Here is a 23,398-nt window from a genome sequence, read left to right as displayed (position 1 = left end):
AAACGTCAATTAAAACAGATAAGGAACATTAAGCGATATACTATTTTTTTTTCTATTAATTTAATGTCTTTTTTATATCTGTCATTAATCTTTTTCATCAAATATTTAAATATAATCCTTTTATCCTCAAACATTTTTATCGTTATTATTAAAATAAATAATCGATTAGAATAAAGAGAGCAAACATGTTCATTTAAAATTTTTCTCTTTCCAAAATATCATTTATATATTTACTTAGCATTATCGAATGAAGTATACTTGGTGCCCATTCTTAACTTTGTATATGATCATATCTAATTTTAATTTTGTCAATGTTAAAGATTATATTATATACAATCAATCAAGTGCCATTCTGCCTTTTTTATTTGTATTGCTTAAAAATTTTATATATACTTTTATTTATATACATGTACGTAGAATTTATGTATCGTATAACGATTATTTGGTAAAATGATAAGAAATTGAAAATTAATTGGAAAGACCTTCTTTTTGTCATTCGAGTAAGAATTAACTAGTACGAGTAGAAGCACATATATACATATATATATATATATATATATATGTGGCAACAAAAAAAGATAAGATGCTAGAGACTTACAAAAAGATTATGCGTGCCAACGGTAGTAACCCACTTACATATGCGTATAAATGTTCTGTCGCCTAACGTTGCTTTATAATACCGTAATTTTCAACTTGGATTTCGTACGATTCCAAAATAAAAATAAATTATAGAAAAAAAGAAAATTAAATATAGAGAAACGTAAATAGACACAATTTTGATAAAACATTAATTTTCATATAAAAAATAATCGCAATATTAGCTGTAGCAATATATTAGTAATAATTTAATAATAATTTGTAATAATAATAATAGAGGTAACAATTTACACAATAACATTAATAATAATAATAATAATAGTAATAATAAGTATTATTATAAAAGCACGTAGATGCTTAAAATAAAATCTCTATGTAAAAATTCATCTTATTTAGCTGTCAGTCAACAACACTCGTTTTATACATCATCCTATTTGGAATAAAAAGATTTTGATCGCGAAGAAATGGCAAGTTATACCTCAACGTAGCTTCTTATTGACTTGATCGATCAGTTCGTCGACTCTCTCAGAAGTTCCACGAAATTTGTTTGGTTCTGGTCCGATCATCTGTATCAATTGGGGTACATCCTGTCCACTGATTTGTGTGAAACGCGCCAAGGACTTCATACACGCGTAAAGCTGTTCTTCTGCTGGACTTCCGTTGAAATATTGCAGCAAAGCCATTGTAAGTTCAATGGCGACATCGTCAAATACCTACGATCATTATCATTGTAAGAAGATGTTATATCGTTTAATTTAAGCGATTAGATAGTAAACGTTTTAAGTTAAGTCGTAAGACTTTTATGGATACCTTGTTATTTTTATTATATTTTTTTTGTTTCTTTTTTTTTTTAATTTTTTTTTTTTTATAATCGCTATTGACTCACTGCAACGAATTCGAGATATGCTCGAATAGGTACGCATCTTATGTACGTATTTTATTAAATAGGTACCTTAGAAATGCTGCCTTTTGGTAAAAGTCGCCGCAGATTTTTGCTTTTGTTCATTTTCTGAAAAAATAGTAGCCGATCTCTGGGAAGGTATCCATCAACTGAACTGTTTTCGCAGCATCGCATTCATTACGGAGAGTTACGTTACGAGCTAGTTGAGGTGTTATCTCGTATTACGAAGCACAATACATAAGATATACGATATGAGGATTTTGTCGAGATGAAAATTAAGGGAAGACGTTAAATTTTAATTATATTTCGTTATCCTAGACCAAAAGGAACCATGATTGAATATATATATACTCGTATGTACATTGTACATGCCATTAAACGAAGACAATCGTTGTTGATTGGAGAAGATCAAACGCGTCGCGTGTAAATATTTTATGTTTTTTTTTTTTTTCGATAAACGAAGAAGCGTTTATTTAGCGATTAGCATAAATCAACAAAAGAAGCATGTTTATTTAGCTTTGGCGTCGATACGTCTACCAATTGTCATGTATTAGTATTATTCTTAGCGGTGTTTTTTCTTTCCGATAATTAATTGATCGGTAATCATCGTATGGCCGATGATTAAAATGATAAAGATTATGATGGTTAAATGGATGACCATAAAGATATTTATAACATGTATATTTATAATTTTTTTTAGAATAAATAGGGAAGAAATTAAAAGAGCACAAAGCATCGTCCTTTTGAACGATGGTTAATCGAACAGGAAGGATACAGACCACAGTTTTTACCTCCTTGCAGGCTAAGTTATGGATAATGGCAGCACCACGGGTTTGCAACTCGAATGAATTGGATAGCAAGGAGTGGACAGCAACCTTCGTTGTCACTCTTATGTTGCTGATACTTTGATTGTGATGTTGCCATTCGGATATGTAAAGTAACCACTCGGAACTGCTCAGATTCTCAAACATGTTCGCCAACTAGAATAGAAATTTGTCTCTTATTATGTTATGTAGTATTTTCATTATATATCATTATATTATATTACCATTATATTATATTAATGATAATAATTATAGAAATAACAATGCTTACAAATTCGGCAAGCGGTAATTGTTCTTCCGGAGGATGACGATCTATATCGAAGGCATAATTCATGAGAATATGTTCCCTTCTATCTTGATGCAAAAGAAGAATCACGTCGTCTTTCAAAGCGGCAACGGAAAGAACGTTGAGAAGTTTCACCCTTGCCTCGGTTGTTAAGGATTTGTCGTAAAGTATGCGTCCTGTACATTTAATGAACAATGAAAAAGAATATTTTCATTCAATTTATCCTTAGATTTGATTGATCGTTTCAATAAATAAATCAGAAATCCATGGGTATGAGGGCTTACCGACAAAATTTAAAAAATAATCTCCCAAGGCCCAAGAACCTTCGTTCTCTAGAACGTATTGTCGAAGCTCGGTCAAACACGTTCTCTCCTCGTCGTTTAATTTTCCTTCTAGACAGTTGACTAACGTCTCGTATTCCGCTTTTACATCGACCGTGTCTTTAAATACTATAGGAGGATCACGTTGCCGTTTCTTCTCTTCCTGTTCCCGTTTCTCTTCTTCCTCCATTTGCATTACCCTATCGGACGGTAACATTTCCATCGTTGCACCGTTCGTCGCTTGCATCTCGCTAACTGCACCTACAATTATTATTTCTTTTCAATTATTCCAACACACGATTTCGAAAAATCTTATAGGATTACAAAAAACGAAATAAAACAAAAACAAAAATATAAATCCTCACCCTCGCTTTCCGCCATGTCCGCGCAATTGCTGGGCCCTGTGCTATTATTGTCACTTCCTGTGCTATCTTTGCTACTCTTTTCCTTCTTTTCCTTCTTCTTCTTTTTCTTCTTCCTATCCTTCTTAGCGAGCTTCTCGTTTATCACGTTTCTCCTTTCCTCTAACGCGATCGAGTTCAATCTAACATTTAATATCTGTCGTTAGATTCGATTAAATTTCGAATAAAGTGATAGATAAAGCGTACCTCGCCTCCTCGATTGCTGTATTCAAAAGCTGGTATTCTGGAGAAGCCTCCCTGTCGATTCTCGCTTCAACGAATCTTTGGCCTACCGTGAAACCTGCGTTTGCGTTGCTACTTAAACTTTCTATCAAAGGTCCTAACGCTTGTCCAATTGGCCTAAATGTGATTGAGGTAATTACTTTTAAACTTGTGTTAGAGAAAAATTATACAAATTTGTCTATATACTTGGAAGTATATTCTATTAAGTGAACATCGGATAAATGATCAAATCGATTAATGTAATCATAATATATAAAATTGAAAGTTCGTTTTCGATCCGACTCACGTTTGTAATATCTCTTCCGGAAGATCGAGGATGTATTTAGGAATTCCTGTTCCCGCCAGAAAATTGCTAACTTCTTCCGTGAAAGTGTTGCAGTTGTGCTTGAAGAGATTATACGTACCCGGTCTGAAAAAGATTTGTCTTGCTTTTTTTTTTTTCTTTCCTTTTTCTTTTCCTTTTTTTCAATGAAATCTCTAACACCGACACCATTCTCTCGCAAATATTATTATGATAAGAAAACGCAATCGAGACAACACTCACGCAAATGTGGATGTTCCCAGGCCGTTGATGTATTCAAGGAAAACAGAATAGGGTAGATAAGTTTCACCAATCTTCTCGACTTTTTGCGGCTCGCGCAAATGCGTACCACCCTGTAATTATTATCCGAAAATGTATTTGTTGAATATACGTGAGAAAAGAAAGACAAGACTCCTTCCAGATCCCGTCAATGTCAATTTCTCAAACTGGCTCTTCGTCTCTCGATGCATGAGCCACGAATTTCTTTCTTTCTCTCTCTGCAATTCTCCTACTCTTTCTCTCTCTGCAATTCTCCTACTCTTTCTCTATCTTCGATACACGAGAGAGAGAGAGTGCAGACGTAATTTTAGAACGACGACAAATCCACGCTTCCCTACGTGAAACGCTCAAAATAACTATTTGCTAACGCGCGCGTCAGATTCATGAGCGTTAGTGGCATGAAAAGCTAAGGACGGAAAAAGGCGGAAGAAAGTGGTGAAAAATGTGAGATAAATTATAACGCGTGATATAACATTGCATACTGTTTTGTTTTTTTTTTGGGGGGAATTTTCTTTTTCTTGTCTTCCTTTTCATCCACGTTAACAAGTTAAATAAAGTATACAAAAATAATTATATGCATAATTGTATATGCACGTTTAAAAGCAATGATAATTAAAATATAAAATTTTAGAAACACCACATCGATAAGATAAATAGAAATGATTATCTTTTAATTTATCAGCAAACTCATGAAAAACTTTTCTAAAATTTACTACACCGTTTGCTACAAATTTGTAACACCCTCGAATGAAAATTGTACCACCTTGAGGAAAAATTTACGGGATAAAATGACGGGACAATTGAGATTAATCGAATTTCAAAAAGAGAAAGATAAAAGCACACATTATTTAAAACTGAATACATACAAAAAAAGGACGAAATTTGATCTGCCCCGTTAGCTTTCTTCTTTCTTAATATCCTTCATTGTTATTCTTCAAAATATTTTCGCGCTTAGTAAGTTATCACTCTTATGGTTAATCGAAGCAGCACACTATTTAAGAAATGCGTTAAACGCGCTAGCAATGAATTCTTCTGCACAACGTGGGAACAAGTTAGTACGGACGTAGATGAACGAACTTGGCGATGCTTTCGTCTCCGTAGAGTCAGAACCGTAAAACATAGAACGAGAAAGAGGTATCAGAGTGAGAGTGAAAGTGTATGTAAGAAAAAGAGAGAGCGATAGAAAGAGAGAGACAGAGAAAGAGAGAGAGAGAGAGAGAGAGAGAGAGAGAGGACGCGTTCGTGTGTAAACCAAAGCGAAAATTATTTTTAGATTCGACCAGACCAAATTTAGTACCTGCTCGTCTCTAGCGTATCATATGGCCAGAGTGACAAGTTACTACGATTGGGCCCTACGATGATAGCTATGTTACGTGCCAACGACGAGCCAATGCATCTCGTTCTTAGGAAAAGCCACATACGTAAAATACGAACAAACCAATTTGAATGAGATGAACGTTTGCAAATAAAAATAAATTACTCACTCATTTAAAATAAACTCAAATCTATTGAAATAATAAATTGGACTAAAATTTTCTGGGATGTTTTACAATTCGTAAGTAAAATAGTTAAACTTGAAGAGATTTAAAATAAAATTAGATAGAAAACGTTAATTTACTATTCGAAAACATTGTGCGCAATTGAGCAAGTACTCGTTCGTATTGTGCATGAATATGCATAAAGGAGAACAACATTTATTTGTCCATAGACCATAGGTTATTTTTATTTTATTTATTAATGGCATCTTGCCAATTATTTGCAATGCTAAATATTGTAAGTATAAAGGATACAGGAGGTAATTTTATTGTTAGTAAGATTTCGCAAATTTGTTATTATACTTACAGGCCTGACACTTTGTATTCCAGCTGGACCAAAAAAGTATTCTCTACCATAAGCAACGATCCCCGTATGCCATATTCCTTCCAAATGTCTACCTGCGAATATGATATAAGGATTAACAAAAATCCATCATATTGAATTTATTTATTTATGAATTTTTTGTTTTTACAAGGGCATTGAATTTGATCGGAATCTTCCCAAAGAAGATCAGAGAAACAAAAAAATTGGCTGCCGGTAGGACGAACGCGAATATATTTCAAAGTTGGAAGACATGATCTACAAGTAGTTAATTTTTGCTCTCATCTCTAAGGTCCACCGGTGTTCGCTCGTAAACCGAAATATGCACCAGAGTCATTTCGAAGACGAAACCTCGAGACGAAATCCCAAGCCGAATAGTCGTTCTCCTTCGACCTACTTTCTTAACGCGGAAATAACTATTAGCGTTCACGATATTCTTATTACAGTACAGTCTTAGCTGGGCTTGAACAGGAAAATTCGTCAGATGTAATATTCGTTTTTCTTACCCGTCAACCCTTTTACATCACGGTAAGACATTTTTGTTCTCTCTTTTTAATAAAACGCCTTCACTCCTACCACGAGAGATCATAAATCACTGCCAATTTGTTTTACGAACATAACGTTTGATAGATTTATCAAAAGAACATGCCAGTTTACGCTTATATATGTATTGTATATGCGTTCATACGTATTTCTATTCATGTGGAAAATTTATAAACGATATTAGGTTTTAAGATTTTAAATGGTACACACGATATTAACTCGATTAAAACAACATTATTAATTTGCACGCATAGAATTTGATAAGAAAGATCATTTGATATAATCATCGATCATTTCTTATCATCGATTATTTATCAATATTATTATTGGATTACTTTTTTTTATCTTTTGTATAATTTTAATCTCGATAAATGCATAGATATGCACGTGCGAATATAAATAACATAAGTACACGAGAATCTATGCCAATTCTAGTTATCCTAAAGAATCTTCGCGAGTAATTACGGCGAATGCGATTTAAAATAGATCCGCGAGATCTCTTCGTGTAAGCATGGCGAATGAATTTCAAACACGTGACGCCCGAATTTTTCGTTTAGAAGAGAGACTGCATGCCGCTTTTCTGAAGATTCTATTATCTATTACCATCGAACGAACGGTATATATTTTAACGATAGTTTATATCAACGAAGTTTCAAAATTATTTGCTATTGTACGATCGGAATAATTTCTACGGAATAAACTCTACGCAATAGTTATTCCAAAAAACAACGATCGCAAGACGAATCTTTTTCTTTTCTCGTAATTTTGTATTTACATTTTATTCGAATACGAAAGAATACATTAGGAAAATAACACGAAAGTTATATTAATAAAATACATTATCGTGATAGTGAACAAAAGTTAATGAACGTAATTGAATCGAATGATCGAAAATAATTGATGTAAATAATGTGAAATCTCAAAAATAAGATACTACGATTCAGTCTTTTTCAATTCGATTGCATATCGCATTGGATTCAACTAAATTTGGATTCCACGCGTTCGCTAACGTCACAAAGAGAATATTTGTTAACATCGTATTTACATAGCTTTTCGTCCGCGTCTTTTTCGTATCCAACTTGACACGCCTACGCAATGAGCGATCGTCATTGAATCGAAACAAAGATATCATCCTATGATTCATAATCCGTGATGAGTATCGATTTGCGAGTATATAAATTATACTTTGAAAAAACAACAAGACAAGTTAATCGTTAGTTCATCGATTAAGCTTACCTATCAGCATATTAGACATCATTGCTGCCATACCCTTTGATAAATCGTATATATACAACTCGACTGCTGTCCTTAGATCATCATCTGTGTTATCCATTTCGCCGCAGACCTGTGTAAAATAATCAAAATTCACTACTAATTGTCTATCTAATCATTTATTGTTATTATCATTAATACAGTTCACAATAGAATATATTTTTCTTTTTTGTTATTATTACGAAAGATCGATAAACCAGTATCGATTGTGAAAGACGCGATTAAACTTCGCGAGTCACCCTTCGAACACCTGACTTCCGACTTATTCAAGATGTCCGCTACATTTGCGCGGTGACTTGTTCATTTGAACGTTCGAGAAACATCAATGATGATTAATGATTATTGATCATGAAATCAAACGCGAAAGATATCAAATATATATCTATGTTTGAGAATAAAGTTTGAAAGGATCAAGCGTTAGGATACTTTCATGATGGTTTTTTCTTCTTTTTTTTTAAGCAATCCGGAGGAACGGTTTTAGACGTCATCTTCTTACCTTTCCGTTCTCGGATCTATCGGCGATCCGTTAACAGGTGGATTTAATTGATCCCTCGGATCCACCTCGAGGGTGGATAGAAATCGATCTTACACAAAACCTTGCGCGTATAGAAAATGAAAGGACAAAAATATAAGAGGATAGAAAAATTGATAAAGTGGTAGGTAGAAGGTAGGAAGGAAGACAAATGAAAGTTTTAGAAAAATATAAAAAAGATAATGTGAGAGAAATAGAGTTTTGTTAGATTCGAACGAGCTGGGAACCTACGATTTCCGGCTCTCGCTAGATGGCTACTGGTCTGCTAGCAAATGCAACTGACCTCACAACTGAAATCTTCTCGAACGACCGTACGAACGGCGTTACGGCGCGATAGTCGTTCTTGCCAGGAAGAAACGGTAAAGAGGTAAGAGGGTCATCTCGCGCGAAGGCAGCGCCTGTCTATTACCTACCTTCCTATCTTTTTACTTAAGTATCTACCTCTGCCGGCACCTCTGCCAATAACTATGCGACCTCGTGCTTCGAAAAAAAAACTATCGAACGTGTCAATGCCACGGCCAACGAATGATCACTCATTCCTAGTTACCAGTGATCAATCGATCGATCGATCAATCCTTTTTCCCTTACAATGATTTTATAATGTTAGATAATGATAAACTAATGTTTACGTGACATTAACTGCATCCAATGGGGTTCAAGTTATTATTTTTCTTTTTTATTATAATGTTGTAATAATAAAATGCTATCCTCAATAATAAAAATTCAATTTCTTGATTACGCGTTGTATAACAGAAAATTACTCTTTACCTGACATCAATTCAACCCTTACGTTTACGACATTTCATTGATCACAGGAAATGGATCGTGTTGTGTAGTTCCTTAATATATATTTGATTCAAGGATATGATGCGTCAATGTCCGCTTTATTTATAATCAAAGGTCGTACGATCACCTGGTGATTGGCAAGCGACGTTACCGTGGCCTTGACCAGCTTCGAAAGACACGACCATTCAACGAGCATTGCCACTTAATTCGAGTTTAAAGGAGAACGTTGCATCATCCTTGTCAGTTCTTTTTTTCTTTCCGATGGAAGGTAATCGTTCGGTTAATGAATCGCGTAATTGTTCGTAAAATGCGGTTTAAAGGATATGTAAATGAAAGATTATTATATGTGATCTCGTGTTGTGACAGTAAATATATTTATAATGAATAAACGATACTCAAAATCCGAATGGTTCAGATTAAAATACGCATAACTCAACATAGTAAGTAATTATTCAACGATTTAAAATTAAATTTAGATCGGACGAGCAAATATAATGTTTCAGAGTTAAAAGATCAATCTCTTATCATTTTAAAATAAAAATCTTCGATGTTGAAAGTTGTATACTCGAACAGTGTGAATATGACTTAAGGATCGAAATGTGAGAAAGTGAAAAGCCAAAAAGAGGGAAGAAAAAAGGTGCAACAAAAAGGGAGAAAAGGGGCAACGAACGATAAAGTAGAGTCGAACGTGATAGGTGTATTATTTGATTCCTCTTCTTTGTTTCTTCTCAAAGTTAAAAAGGAAACGAGTAAAAATAAACGATAAAAAAAAATAAACAGGAAACATCGTCGATGAGCGAGCACCTATAGTCCGATAACATATCTACCGATCGGTAACGAGGGTTGCATACTCTCACGGAGTTGCGAATTAATCTGACGAAGAAAAAGATAAAACAAACGAAGAAGCATGGCTGGCAAATTTGCAAAAACGAGAATTGAAAAGATCGATAGATCAAGAAGCTGAAAGAACCTTTTTCTATCGACAAAAAGTGTAATAAAGAAGAAAAATATTGGGTGTTTTTGATAAGTTGATTAAAAATATGAATATATAAGAAGAAAAAAGTGTAAATTGTACGTAAATCGTGAATCATTTTGTATAAGATTTACCTCTTTTCTATCCGTCATCGTGATGGCTGCTGTGTACGATTAGCGCTGACAGTAGCAGGACGGTAACCGTTTGGTGACGATCGTTGCTCCTTTGGTTCTTTGGACGGGGACGTGCATTGAAACGCGGGCTTTCTTTCCTCTCAACGTAGTGCGTCTAACAGGACTATTATTTTCTTCTTTAAACACACACAAAGGTGAATTTAATAGAGGAAGATTAATCGAGATTAAACGCTCTTACAAAAGATAATACCTTTCAAATCTCTAACGAAAAACGACTAAATCCTTAAACGAGAGAGCGCCAAGAGGTTAGGGTATCGAACGTTGACTCGACAATTTTTTCGCGTCTCCTTAGGGAATTTTCTTTCTTTGTGTTCGCACAGGCAAGTGGAACAACGGATTGAACAGCTGATGTTTTACTCAACACCGGCGAAATGTCAAAATCAAAGCAAATCGTAAGTCCATTTTAGATTAATTATTAATATTCCTAGATAATCAACCGATACTTTTAACTCATTTTCTTCTCTCGCCCATTTTTTATGACCTAACGGTTATTTACTTTTTCGTATATAGTTAAAAAGTGATCATAAGCACGCGGTATTATTACAGTAACGTATTAGAAATTCCGAAACCTTGTGTCATCTTGGGATCTGAAATTTTTTTTTTTTTTATTTTTTTTCCCCCTTTTTTATTCTGCCTACTCATTCTTCACGGATTTACCTTAAATATGTTTACGCGCGCGCGTTTACTTAGATTTCAAATATTTTTAAATGTAAATATTTGATTTCTGTATAAATTTTATTAAAAAGTTTTAAAAAAATATATGCAGAGAAAATTTATTGGTATCATCATTTCTGTTCCATCTATTTTAAGAATTTTCAATTATTCTGCAAATAAAATCTTTTTATTAATATACATTTTATTATTCTTTTTAGACACTGCGAGTGCAATCATCAGAAGGAACTAAGCGAGTAGATGCTTGTTTATCGGATTCTGTCTTCACACTTTTTGAAAAAGTTAGTATTACTTATCGAACATCTTTTTAATCTTTAATAATTCTTTCGTACTTAAACAAGTATTAAAACTTTTATTGCTTTGTATTCTTTCAGGTGTTTACTGCTTTTAATTTGAATAGTCTTACCTTTGGACTATATAAGCAAAGAAATCGTCAAGATGAAATTATAAGTACTCGCAGTAAAACACTGTTGGAAACAGGTCTTTCGCATGGTGATATGCTCTATCTTGTGCCATGTAATGGTGCACAACTTTGGAATACTCCATCCGCTAGTAATAATTCACATATTTCTTCTGCAGGTTTGAACCCTGTAGTATCTATAAGTATATAGTTTTATATAAACAATCTACTAATATTTGAAATATCAAATAGGATTGAACGATGGAGGAAGCAATACAAACCGTATTGTGCAAAATTCAAATGTGATGGGTGCGCTTCGTAGCCTGCCAAATGTAGTTGAAGATGAAGTAGATGAACAATTGTGGAAATTGGATGGGAAGATACAAAGAAAACGTGATGAAAAACTGTAAGTTAATAAAAAATCTTGTATATATCTTTAATAAGACAAAAAATATAAAATAATATATATTTCTTTTTTCTTTTGTACACAGTTGCCGTCATAGTGCAAAGGGATGTTGTGTACACTGCTCTCCTTTGGAACCCTTTGACGAAGTTTATATGAAAGAACAAAATATTAAACATTTATCCTTTCATTCGTTTCTTAGGAAACTCACTGCCGGAGTCGATAGGTAAACTCTGTATTATAAAATGTAAGATTATATAGAATTTTATTTGTGTTATTATTTTTTTTAGGGGCAAATTTTTACAATTAGACGACATATGCTGCCGAGTAAAGACTGGTTGCAAAGATCATCCTCCATGGCCTAGAGGTATTTGTAGCAAGTGTCAACCTAATTCTATTACGTTGAATCGTCAAACTTATCGTCACGTAGACAATGTCATGTTTGAGAATCCTAGTTTAGTTGAACGTTTTTTGAATTATTGGAGAAGTACTGGTCATCAACGTATTGGTTATTTATACGGAAGATATGAAATGCATACAGATGTACCATTAGGGATTAGAGCAGTTGTTGCGGCTATATATGAACCTCCGCAAGTAAGTATAATATATTAGAAAACAAAATAATATCGATTCAACGTCTATTTATGCAATAAAAATAATGTAATAATCGATACATAAATGGTTGATTTTTAGGAAAGTACAAAGGATTCTATACAACTTTTGCCAGATGAAAAAGAGTCATTAGTTAATGAATTAGCTCGATCTCTCAACTTAAAAAAAATAGGATGGATTTTCACGGATCTCATAGCCGACGATGTGAAGAAAGGAACGGTACATTACACGTAGCCATGGCACATTTCATAACATAACAAAATTATTAGTCATGATAAAAAGTTATAATATACATAATTCATTATGTGTTTAGGTGAAACATGTCCGAAATATAGAGAGCCATTTCTTATCGGCGCAAGAGTGTATTATGGCAGGGTACTTCCAAAATCAATTTCTTAATCCTTGTCGTTTGTCACCCAGTGGTTATTATGGTTCTAAATTCGTAACTGTTTGTGTCACAGGTAAATTCAAAGAATATTATATGCTTACCATTATCATATACTTGTAACACCAAAAAATATTTTTTATGCTACATGTGCTCAATAATAATTTTATGGATACTATTTACAGGAGATGATAAAAATCAAGTTCACATGGAAGGCTATCAAGTATCAAATCAATGTTCTGCGCTGGTACGCGATAACTGTTTGGTGCCAACGAAAGATGCACCGGAACTGGGCTATGTAATCGAATCAACCGATAAGCAATATGTTCCAGATGTCTTCTACAAGGTAAGTGATATTCTTTCTCTTGATTCCTAACAATTAATTTTATACCCTTAAAGACTTGTCTCGCTCGCACAATCGTATCTGCGTATACGTTGTTGTTCTTCTGGAGGTAGGTAAAGGAATGGTGTATTCAAAATTACGCAGAAAAGTTTTGAAAGAAAGGAATAGTTTATAACTCAATTTATCGATTAAAATTACATTTAAGTTGGGTAACGAACGTTCATCTCGTACGCATGTATAATGAAATAATAAAATGGTTTAAGCGAAGAACTTTACGGATACGTTTACCGTAGACTATAAACAAAATTTTTCGATTTTTTTTTTAATAATGCTTATTAAGTCTTAACATAATAGAAAAATAATGAGAGAGGGGTAGAGAGAGAGAGAGAGAGAGAGAAAGAGAGAGAGAGGAAAGAATAGGTAGAAAAGAATGAAATTATAAAGAAGGATAATGGGGTAAAGTAAATAGAATTAGGAGAAGGAATTCGAAGACTCATGAGGAAAAACTTAATAAGAGTTATAGCCGCTCAATCGTTTTTAATTCGAACGCGAGGGGCGAATAAACCAATGTCGGTCGTTTAAGATCGATATTACAAGCTATGCGTTGTTACCTCATCACGTTCATAAAAATATATATGTAGTATATATACGCGCGCGTTGGAATATTTTTTATTTCATTTTTTTCTTGTTCTTTTTTTCATTTTGTGTATATAGAGATGAATTTGTAAGCGTTGCTCGTTTCGGTGATACATATATATATATATATATACGAACTTTGTTTTACGTATGTTTTTTCTCACTTATATTAGAGAAAGAGAAAAAAAAATGTGTCTATACTATTATTCGGTTTTCGCTTTGTTTTCTTGCACCGAAACGAGAAAAGTTTACGCGAGAGCACGAGCACCCTCCTTATCGTCGTACGTATTTTTGTTTTTTTTTTTTGTGTTCATTTTGTATACGTATGTATGTGTATGCGTGCGTGCGTGTTTGTTGTCTACTTGTTTGTAGTTTCTTTTTTGTTGTTGTGTGTTGTATACGTGTAATTTCTTATCTTTTTTTTTTTTTTCCATGTAATTATTCTAAAACGGCAATTCTTACATTTCGTTCGTCGCCGCGATGATGCGTTTCTATCGCACGCGACGCATTATTCAGCTAATCAACAAGTGTTAAAACTTTCAAGTTCAACATCGAATGAGGCTCTCTTCAAAAAAGGCAACCGCGACGACGAAGGCGTGCATATATGTATATACCTATATACGTGTGAGATTAATGTGCCTTGCCATTTCTTTTTTTTTTTTTAAAGTCGCACATTTCATTCTTACACTTTCTTCTTCATATATATATTTTTTTTTCTTTTTTTTCTTTAGAAACGCGTCGCTCGCACACGTTTTACACGAGATAGTACGATATATAACGATGGGACTTTTTTTTTGTTCTTTTTACGTGGGATTTAAACGAATACTATAACGCATTACATTATCGTAATACTTCGATATACAGTATCGAGGAATGATTTCGTTTAACGTGTGTATTATTTTGTGTGTGTGTGTAATCGAATGTATGCGTGTATACGTATGCATGGCCGTGTGTTTGTACGTATGTATCCATTAAATTCCGTTCGTTTTGTCTTCTGCATCAGACGATGAGGCTTACGGTCTACATAGTAGTAGTTAGGCCTTGTATACATTTGCATTTTGAGATCTAAACTTAAATACACTTTAATTTACGACGACTTAAATTAGTCGACAGAAAGAGCAAAAAGGGAATAAACATTTGGAACACATTTCTCTCGATGAGACCTGACGAAATTTTTTTGTTTGTAATATTATTCCCTTCCCTGAGGAAAAACGTATACGTTAAAAATAATTTCTTTTGGTTGCTTTTCTTTCCCTTTTGGCTTCTTTCTCTTCCTTTCGGAATGGAACGATACGCGATCGTTTATAAGACGACTAAACGGAATAGTCTTCTTACTTGGCTACGTATCGTTCAGTAATTTCTTCTTCTTCTTTTTTTTTTGTTACTATTATTTTTTTTTGTTTTTAACTTCTAAAACGATCCTGCGTACGGAATCACAGTTACCGAATAATTCGAAGTTAAGCGCGTCTTTCGACCCTTATTTTATAAACCCCGACCTTAATGTGCTTTCTTTTTTATTCACGTGTATACGTGTGTACGTACATAGAAAATACACACACGTAAGCACGTGTTCGCATCCAAGGAAACATAAAAATAGACCCCCCCCCTCTCCAAAAAAAGAGAAAAAAAAGATCATCAGATTTCATAGTTATTTCCCGTTCACACGATTTTATACGATTTTTATACGATTTTATACTATCTACGACCTAAGACATTAGAAGCGCACGCCGAAGTTTTGCTGTCACGTTCTCTTATTCTTCTTCTTCTTCTTCTTCTTTTTTTCTTCCACTTACATTTTTACCACGTGACTTTTTTCACTCCGCAACGTGCGACACGCTCTATAAACTATACGTAGTAGCAATATATGCTTATAGCCAAAAATAAATGTTGAAACTCTTCTAAAACAAATACCGTACAGCTAGAAGTCGTATCGATATCACGATCGATCTGAGGTACGTATGTTTCGATCAACGTCGTTATTGTAGACATAGAATCTTCGTGATTCTCAATCAATAGCAAAATATGGATATTTATTTTTTCTTCTTCTTCTTTTTTTTAATCTTTCTTTTATCTTTTTTTATCATTATCATCATCATTTTTTAGTAGTAGCAGCATCAATCATCTCTAACACGTCCACGTTTAAAAATAGATTATTCAACATCTTTAGATTCTATTGTAAATAGTTAATTAAGTTGTGTGATTTCATACGAAGCATCGCGATTTGTTTTAAACTATATGTTGCGACAATGTCCTCCAATTAGAATTTACGTATGGAGACATAATATCTTTCCGTTAGATATTACGTATATACGCGCGTTATTCTCCATACATATTATCCTCGATAAGACGTATACCGACCCCAACCCAGATCAGACAAAAAAAAATCAATATGCATAAGAAGCCCGTGTTTCGTTTGCTATTTTTGGTTTTCTCTTGGTGACACTGTCGCAACACTCTCCCTTTAGTTTATCTAGAACGGGAAAGAACGTAAGGTATGATTAGGTATTCGTTACCCTTCAGTACCAAACGTAATGGAGAAGCCGTTACAATTTACCACAGTTCGTAATTAGAATATTCTTAGTAGGCTTGCCAGTCTGATCACCAAACGTTGATATCTTTTCAACTAGTTCAAGCCCTTCCACGACGTGGCCGAAGATTCCCGTAAATCCTCGCATTTCTTGTAGTATGATTCGAAATTGTGAGCCCACCATACCAAGGTTGTCGTGACGTTTCTGCGTTCTTCTCATTCCTACGGTACCTCTGACCGCTGGAAACTTAGTGTCATCCGGCATGAAGTAGCCATCTTCAAATATGCTTCTTCCTCCTCGGCCATTGTTAAGCTCGAAGTCTCCCGTTATTACGGACTCTCCTTCCCAGCATTGAAATATGGTACATCCCTTGTAACCAAGTCCAACTTCTCCGGTTGCTAACATGCTAAAATTCTTCACCATCTTTGGTGCGACATCCGGTCTAACTTCGATAACTATACGGCCGTGAGGAGATCCATTGACCTCGATATTGAAGTAATACAGCGGATAGGGGTTGGATGGGCCACGAAGAGACGCCGCCATTCCCGTGGACGGTGGTTGGGGAGATGAATGGACGGTTACCAGACTTGTCCCGCTAGCGCCAACTGCCTCTGACATAAACGTTGATTGTTGTTGCGGATGCAACATAGCATTCTGTGGAGCAGGTGGAACGGGTTTCACGGACGGCGAACCAGGTGGGATTAAAAGCTGCTGTTGAGATTGTGATTGCTGCTGTTGATTGTTTTGAGATGGCGGAGGAGGACCTTGATGAACGTGAACCGATCCAGGTGGAGCTTGTTGCGGGCCCATCATACTTGGGTGATACTCGATCGAACCATTTTGCATGTGTTGCTTAACGAGATGTCTCGTGTACAATTGCGACATACAATAATTTGCAAGGAACAGTATAGGATTATGCGAAGCCATTGCATGATTGGCCAATCTACCACCATTGCTGGATGTTTGAGAAACAATCGATTCTCCAACATGTATACCCGCCAACGCTTGTTTTAAGGTATCAAAGTTGAAAACAACTACGGAATTTCCTATCAAATCGTCCAGTTGACATTGCAGCATCATATCTTGGTACTTGGATTGTAACCTTTGCTTTTCGACGATTAATTGGGAGTGTAAATTATAAACGTCGCTAGGGTTGTCATAAACCGACAAACTGGCCTTTGCTTTTCCTAAAGTTTCACGAGCATCCGTAAGTTCTGGTAAATGGCTCCAACCGTTATGTAGATCCGTTTCCACGTGTGTCTTCAAAGTAACGCATGCCTCCAATACTTTCATTAAGAATCCTCGTTGATGTACTGCCAGTCTTTGTATCTCGTTCGACAGCTTCCCCATGGCGACTAGTTCCAATTGGACCTATCGATAAGTTGTCGTTGTTGAAAGATTTTTTGTCGACCTTTTGATATTACAAGTGAAGGCACAATGCAGGATACAACTTACGATAATCAAGGATTATCTTTGTTTTTTGTTTTCCTTTATAAGAGAGAGAAAGAAAAAAAAGCTACTTACCTCAGCTATAAGTTGTTCTTTGGCATCGATTTGCGACTTAATCTGATGTCCCGGATGTTCTTGAGGCGTTGCACAGGCTCTGCAAAGTGCCTTGCAACACGTTGCGCACCAAAAAGCCAAAGGCATCCCATGAGTGTGACAATTTTCACTCTGCAAAGAAATGAATCTTATACATTTGTTATATTATCGATCGAATTTCAAAATATTAGTAAAAGATAATGGAGGCTATGAAATAGATTAAATAAAAACAAGAGAGTTTTAAGATCAAAGTGATAGTAAAAATCAAAAAGACAAAAAAGAATGAAATGTGTAGGTGCAGCAAAAAGGGACAAAGTACGTTACAATATAAAGGAGAAAGGAACGTCGTATAATGTGATCCTATTACCACGAGAATCTTTCTCGATATGGCTTCGTAACTTGCGCGGTACTCTCCCCTCCCTATCATGCACCTATGTGTCCAGGAATTTTGTTTTTAAGCAACTAAGAATAATATTAATGAAAGCAAATAGTCATAATTTAAAACCAAATACAGAAACAGATTTTTAAAAGAAAACTGGATTCTCTCTTACACACACACACAAACTCTGTCTCTCTCCCTCTCTTTTTTTCTTTCTAGATAGGCGTGATATTTTTCTTTGCTTTACACAATTTATTTTATACCTTTCTTTCTTTTTCGACGCATTTATTAGATGTGTTCTTTAAATGAGGGAGGTTGTTTGCTAGGGTAAGAAGTGGAGAATAAGTCGGCAAAGAATCTGGTCCTTGATCACCCAGGTCGGTCCTCTTCCAACAATGAGCACAAAATAATTCACGCCCTTTCAACAAGTTGTTTTCTATGCAACGCAAGCAGAAATAGTGTTTGCAACTAAGATATTTAGGACACAGTTCAACATCATTGAATTTCTGTTTGCAATAAGTGCAAAGCGTAAGCTCCTCTAAATCCGTCAAAACACTTGGATCCAACATCTGAAAGCATAATAGAGTTATGTTAATTTTATGCAATCATAAATAAAGAGCGATAAAGACTACTTTGAGAAATTTTTCATATTAAAAAAAATATAATTGATTATTGGCTAGCAAATGTTTGAAGATGATGACTATATCGAACAAAGTTGTTCCCCTTAAATTGGTTTAGTCGAATTAATCAAATTTTATTTTATAAAGTAAAAGTATTTTTCCTTTTAGCAAGTTGAAAAAAATGTGAAATAATGTCAACGGATAGACAATGTCTATTAATAAGAATGAAAAATTTTATCACAGATTTCATTTTGTAAAAAATACAAGCGATATAATCATAATCCCAGAAATGATGGTAACACGTATTAGATATAGAATCTTTCTTTCGTCTCTCTCTCTTTTAATATGAAATGTAGTGCGTTTTGATTTCTCATTTGTTCAAATTACTAATGCATAATATTTATACGGTTAATATCTACCATAAAGTTGATTGATCTTTTATTCTTACTTTTTTTATTTTATTTAATGAAATGAAAAATTTAAGTAGATTATAAAATTGCTCCTTTAAAAATGACACTTATTCAGTTTTCAATTTGTTTATTCGCATCAAAACAAGAAAAGTTTACCTGAGAACACGAGCACTTATATGCATGTTTTTGAATGTTTCACTTTACTTGCATACATATTTAACTAAGAAAAATAATTAGATCGTTATTACCTTATAATCACACTTCTTTTTTTACGAATAAAACAAAAATATTTTGTCTGCATTCTATGTATGTCGAATTTTAAGGTTCAAACATTATATCATGTCATTTCATGCATTTTTCATTGGTTCTAATGCCATTGTATGACCTCACAAATATTTCTGTATATTTTTACAAATTGTTTTTTTCCAACAAAATAGTATTACAAATGTGTATTTTTTTATCTCAAACAAAAGAAAATAAAAAAACAACGCGAGCACGTGGCTGCGTTCTTAAGCACATGGCACAATATCAAACTGAAAAACTTCTAGCTCTTTCAGATGGTCCACAAAGGGAAAGTAGAACTTAATTAATTTCAATAGAATCTTTCTGATCTTTCCGCAAGGTTTCCTTTTTACGTTGAACGAATAAAACTCCAAAATTCTAGTTCTCTTTGAAAGGTTCAAGTAAAGACGTCATCGTGTAGCGTGGAGCAGTCTATTTATCGGCGAAGTCATTACTAGACGAAATATTGGTAGGAATGTTGCAAAAAATGTAATTTTTTCGTGTATGAGAAGCGCGTGCGCATGAAATCGCGCCAAAACCTAGCTACAGTGTTATCCCGGAAAGAATGAAGAGAGAAAGAGAGAAGACGCGCGCGCGTACGTTTACATGTATAGGATGAAAGAGAGAAAGTAATAGAGTTTCAAAGGTGGGAGAAAGAAGAAGGAAGGATTCGAATCGTCCAAGTCATTTAGAACTTTGATACGGAGTAGTAGTAGTTACTTGTTATTCGGCATTTATTAACACGACGATGTTTAACGCGAGAAGGGAGTTTGAAGTAGAAATAATAAGAAAAAAAGGTATCGTGTAAATTTAGTTTTCTATTGCTATTCGAATACCTCGTAATATAGATAGGCAGGAAGGCAGACAGGCGGCAGGCAGGCGGCAGTCATATCGTGGCGACAAGCTCCGCATGAGGAGAAACGAGTGCGCGCGCCCACCGAAAAAGAGAGAGAGCGCGCGAGAGAGAGAGAGAGAGAGAGAGAGAGAGAGAGAGAGAGAGAGAGAGAGAGAAAGAAAGAGAGGGAGAGAGAGAGAGAGAGAGAGAGAGAAAGAGAAAGAAAAAGAAAGAGAAAAAAAGACTAGCCGATAAACGATTGTAGGTCGAACGATGCGCGGATTCCCAAGCTTATCGGTCGGCGGCAAGTTCTCTCTCCTAAACGACTTAGAGATTCACAAAGTAGTTACTACGTGTCACAGTAGACCGAGGGAATCCGCGGGAACTTGGCTCCCCTTCCTCCTCCTCTTTTCCTCTCGCCGTCACTTACGCGCGCTCCGTCTCTCGATTCTCCCTCTCTTCCCCCACCAATCACGTATTTTACGCGCGCCCGCGCGCCATATTGCCTTCCCGCTTACGTAGAGAGAGAAAGAGAGAGGAAAAGACAGACGTGTATGCTCATACATGCTCTCTCTTTATTCTATATCTCTATTACTCTCTCACCCTTTTTCTCTTTCTCTCTCCTTCTTATTATACGCATCTATGTAATAAAAAAAAGAAAGAGGGAGGTAAACTCTTTCTCTTATAAAAGACACCGTCTTCTTCTATTAGAATCATCTAAATGCTTCGTACCGTGTATACGTTCGTGATCGTCTCCTTACCGCGCGATGGAGGCTGATCGTTGACACTCGTCACTCTCGATATATAATATCGTTGTAAGGATGCTTATATCTTCTCGTTATTCTCTCACTCCAGCACATACGATCATATTTTAATTTACATCGGGACTGACATAACGCGATATCCCACTCGCGAATGTTTAGACGCGGACGAGTTGCCGTCGTTGTCGTCGTCGTTGCCGTCGTCGTTGTTGCCACTGTTGTCTTCGTCGTGATCGTTTTCGGAGCGATAGTACCGGTGGGCTGTACGTTGTTTTTTTTTTGTCGTCGTTCTAATCTTCGTCACTGTCACCGTTGCCGTTGTTGTTGTCGCTGTTATCGTTGCTGTCGTCGTCGACGTTCCGTCACCGTCACCGTCACTGTCACCGTTGCCGTCGCTGTCGTTGTCGCCGTTACCGTGCTCGTCGTCGTCGTCGTCGTCGTCGTCTTCGTCTTCGTCTCCTTTCCTCTCTTGCCGTGATACTCTAATAGTCGTGGGGGGATTTTTTTTGCTTGCTTATGTTTGTTTGTTTGTACTATTCGCGTTCAACAATGTTTACGCTTTTTTATCGAACCTCGTGAGTTATTGTGGATAACATAACGACGGCGCGCCGGTTAACGCGGCGTTGCTCCAGCTTTTAGCTCGTGCAAACGTTTTGCCACATCATGATGTTTGGTTCACTAAACTAACCACTAGCATGGCGGCGACGACCGACCGACCGACACACGCACTACACCGCGCACTCCTTCGCTTACGCTGTTGCTCTTTCTCTCTCTCCTTTTCTCACTCTTACTCTCCTCGTCTTCTCTATTCTGCCGTCTTTCTTTCTCTTTCTCCTATCTCCTTTTCGCTATCAACCAATCGGCCAGCGATATTTCGCGTGCGTCATTTGGACGATTCCTCGCATTGCGGCGACACTATCAACCTTACTTCGAATCTTCCACGCTCCCCCTTCTCGATTTTTCTTCCTCATGTCCTGCGCGTGCGCGCACATTTCATTCATTCAACGCCGATAGATTCGCCTTAATGTTTTGCGATTCAAAATTTTTCCCGCCCTTCCTATATTTCTTTACATTTAACATATGTATCTTATTTACTTATGATATTTATTTTATATTTTATTTCTTTTTTTTTTGTTTTTAGGAAAAAGATAGCTACGGCAATGAAGTATCAAGGCTAGCAAGACCTCTACCCGTGGAGTATTTATTAGTGGATATACCTGCATCCACCCCTCTTACTCCCCAATTTACATTTTATGTAAACGATGATATTACTCCGTTCCTTATTGAAAACAGGTAATGCGATGCTAATATTTAGCTTAAGAAGAATATAATAATACGATTATTTGATTTTAGATTAATTGATGGACAAGTTCAAGAGTTTCGTTCGTTGTGTACTTATATGCAGCAGTTTAATTCGGACCAATTTTTTGAAGCTATTTCAGATTTCCACTTGCTTTTGTTTATTACAACTATGGATATGCTACCCATGAAGGTATGTATACTCATTAATATATCTTCGTTAACGTAAACTGTAAATTGAATTTATTTTGATGAAATTTTAGGATCACATGGGACCATTGCTCGAAGCTGTGCGCACTAAAAATAAACAAATGGCAATTGAATGGTCACGTTCCGAACATTGGGCCACGGTGGAACAATTAATATCAGCTAGTGCAGCATCCACGTCGCAAGTTCCGCAAGTACCGTTTAATAGCGGCATGGTTAGAGCATCGTCTTCCCTGCCAGCAGCTAGTTCTAGCGTAGCCGTTGGCACGGAAGCTGCTGCTAATTCGTCTGCCGATCAAGAATTATGGACCTGTCCTCATTGCACTTTTATCAACGGTGCAGAATTTTCAATATGCGAAATGTGCAGTCTACCAAGGTACTCCTAGATGAAGTCTCCATATTTTACAAAACATTGTGTGCTCTTTTAAGGGTGTTTTCTTTTAAAATCATTAATTTACTTCCGCAGGATTTGACTCATCCTGTATCCTTACGGATATTATGATTGTTTTCTACGCATCTTTGGCCTTATTTATGAGTGAATAAAACAGACAAAAAAAAAAATAAGAAAAAAATATCGAGCAAAAATACATATTTCCGACTAACACTAATGCACTATCCTGCTTTTTTGATTTAATGATTATTCGTTTACAGCCATTTTACATACTTGACTGTAATGAATCCCTGCAAGTTACTTCCGGTTTGTCAGTTGTCCATTTTGCAAAGACATATTTTTTAAAGTCAAAAAAAATGTAAAAATTTATTAAACTTTTATATT

At 35.4% G+C, this 23,398-nt stretch overlaps 3 protein-coding genes across 9 annotated transcripts; 1 reads left to right on the top strand and 2 right to left on the bottom strand.

Moving 5' to 3' along the window:
• Positions 1 to 927: 927 nt before the first annotated feature.
• On the bottom strand, positions 928 to 10,336 carry LOC106788029. 2 transcript variants are annotated; one of them, XM_014750917.1, is made up of 11 exons: positions 10,250 to 10,336; positions 7,789 to 7,897; positions 5,995 to 6,086; positions 4,117 to 4,226; positions 3,859 to 3,981; positions 3,537 to 3,689; positions 3,294 to 3,472; positions 2,893 to 3,189; positions 2,594 to 2,784; positions 2,278 to 2,478; positions 928 to 1,310 (listed from the first exon to the last, which is right to left on the bottom strand). In XM_014750917.1, exons 1-11 carry the CDS (start codon positions 10,265 to 10,267, stop codon positions 1,077 to 1,079), a joined length of 1,707 nt encoding a protein of 568 aa, XP_014606403.1. In that variant the 5' UTR covers positions 10,268 to 10,336; the 3' UTR covers positions 928 to 1,076. The 2 variants fall into 2 exon arrangements, with proteins under 2 accessions (XP_014606403.1, XP_014606404.1); XM_014750918.1 differs by lacking the exon at positions 10,250 to 10,336 and adding an exon at positions 8,321 to 8,637 and having other exon boundaries at positions 1,077 to 1,310.
• LOC106788025 (nuclear protein localization protein 4 homolog) lies at positions 10,293 to 23,197 on the top strand. Of its 3 annotated transcripts, XM_014750910.1 has the most exons (13): positions 10,293 to 10,701; positions 11,182 to 11,262; positions 11,356 to 11,560; positions 11,634 to 11,787; positions 11,873 to 12,010; positions 12,075 to 12,378; positions 12,478 to 12,615; positions 12,710 to 12,857; positions 12,967 to 13,127; positions 22,259 to 22,410; positions 22,471 to 22,609; positions 22,680 to 22,999; positions 23,090 to 23,197. In XM_014750910.1, the coding sequence occupies exons 1-13, from the start codon at positions 10,681 to 10,683 to the stop codon at positions 23,094 to 23,096; spliced, it is 1,968 nt and encodes a 655-aa protein (XP_014606396.1). In that variant the 5' UTR covers positions 10,293 to 10,680; the 3' UTR covers positions 23,097 to 23,197. The 3 variants fall into 3 exon arrangements, with proteins under 3 accessions (XP_014606396.1, XP_014606397.1, XP_014606395.1); XM_014750911.1 differs by lacking the exon at positions 23,090 to 23,197 and having other exon boundaries at positions 11,356 to 11,533; positions 22,680 to 23,083; XM_014750909.1 differs by lacking the exon at positions 23,090 to 23,197 and having other exon boundaries at positions 22,680 to 23,083.
• LOC106788028 lies at positions 14,126 to 22,075 on the bottom strand. 4 transcript variants are annotated; one of them, XM_014750915.1, is made up of 4 exons: positions 21,118 to 22,075; positions 18,473 to 18,778; positions 17,813 to 17,962; positions 14,126 to 17,659 (listed from the first exon to the last, which is right to left on the bottom strand). In XM_014750915.1, the coding sequence occupies exons 2-4, from the start codon at positions 18,776 to 18,778 to the stop codon at positions 16,304 to 16,306; spliced, it is 1,812 nt and encodes a 603-aa protein (XP_014606401.1). In that variant the 5' UTR covers positions 21,118 to 22,075; the 3' UTR covers positions 14,126 to 16,303. The 4 variants fall into 4 exon arrangements, with proteins under 4 accessions (XP_014606401.1, XP_014606400.1, XP_014606402.1 ...); XM_014750914.1 differs by having other exon boundaries at positions 21,089 to 22,073; XM_014750916.1 differs by lacking the exon at positions 21,118 to 22,075 and adding an exon at positions 20,606 to 20,961.
• Positions 23,198 to 23,398: the final 201 nt, after the last annotated feature.

The sequence above is a fragment of the Polistes canadensis genome, unplaced genomic scaffold (assembly GCF_001313835.1).
Source record: "Polistes canadensis isolate GaletaPanama2010 unplaced genomic scaffold, ASM131383v1 scaffold_122, whole genome shotgun sequence".
Taxonomy (NCBI): domain Eukaryota; kingdom Metazoa; phylum Arthropoda; class Insecta; order Hymenoptera; family Vespidae; genus Polistes; species Polistes canadensis.
The sequence above is the reverse complement of the archived record's forward strand: the minus strand, read 5'-3'. Positions and strand labels throughout refer to the sequence as shown.

Excerpts from the sequence above, each read along its gene's own strand:
- LOC106788025 (XM_014750909.1), top strand. The coding sequence starts at position 10,681 with ATGTCAAAATCAAAGCAAATC. Across the intron at positions 11,788-11,872 it reads AGAAAACGTGATGAAAAACT|TTGCCGTCATAGTGCAAAGG; the intron begins GTAAGTTAATAA and ends TTTTGTACACAG. Across the intron at positions 12,616-12,709 it reads ACGATGTGAAGAAAGGAACG|GTGAAACATGTCCGAAATAT; the intron begins GTACATTACACG and ends TTATGTGTTTAG.
- LOC106788029 (XM_014750917.1), bottom strand. Across the intron at positions 3,982-4,116 it reads CTGGGAACATCCACATTTGC|ACCGGGTACGTATAATCTCT; the intron begins GTGAGTGTTGTC and ends AATCTTTTTCAG. Across the intron at positions 3,690-3,858 it reads CCGGAAGAGATATTACAAAC|GCCAATTGGACAAGCGTTAG; the intron begins GTGAGTCGGATC and ends AATCACATTTAG.
- LOC106788028 (XM_014750913.1), bottom strand. The coding sequence starts at position 20,411 with ATGACTGCCGCCTGCCTGCCGCCTGTCTGCCTTCCTGCCTATCTATAT. Across the intron at positions 17,963-18,472 it reads GCGTCGAAAAAGAAAGAAAG|AGTGAAAATTGTCACACTCA; the intron begins GTATAAAATAAA and ends ATTTCTTTGCAG. Across the intron at positions 17,660-17,812 it reads AAGAACAACTTATAGCTGAG|GTCCAATTGGAACTAGTCGC; the intron begins GTAAGTAGCTTT and ends ACTTATCGATAG.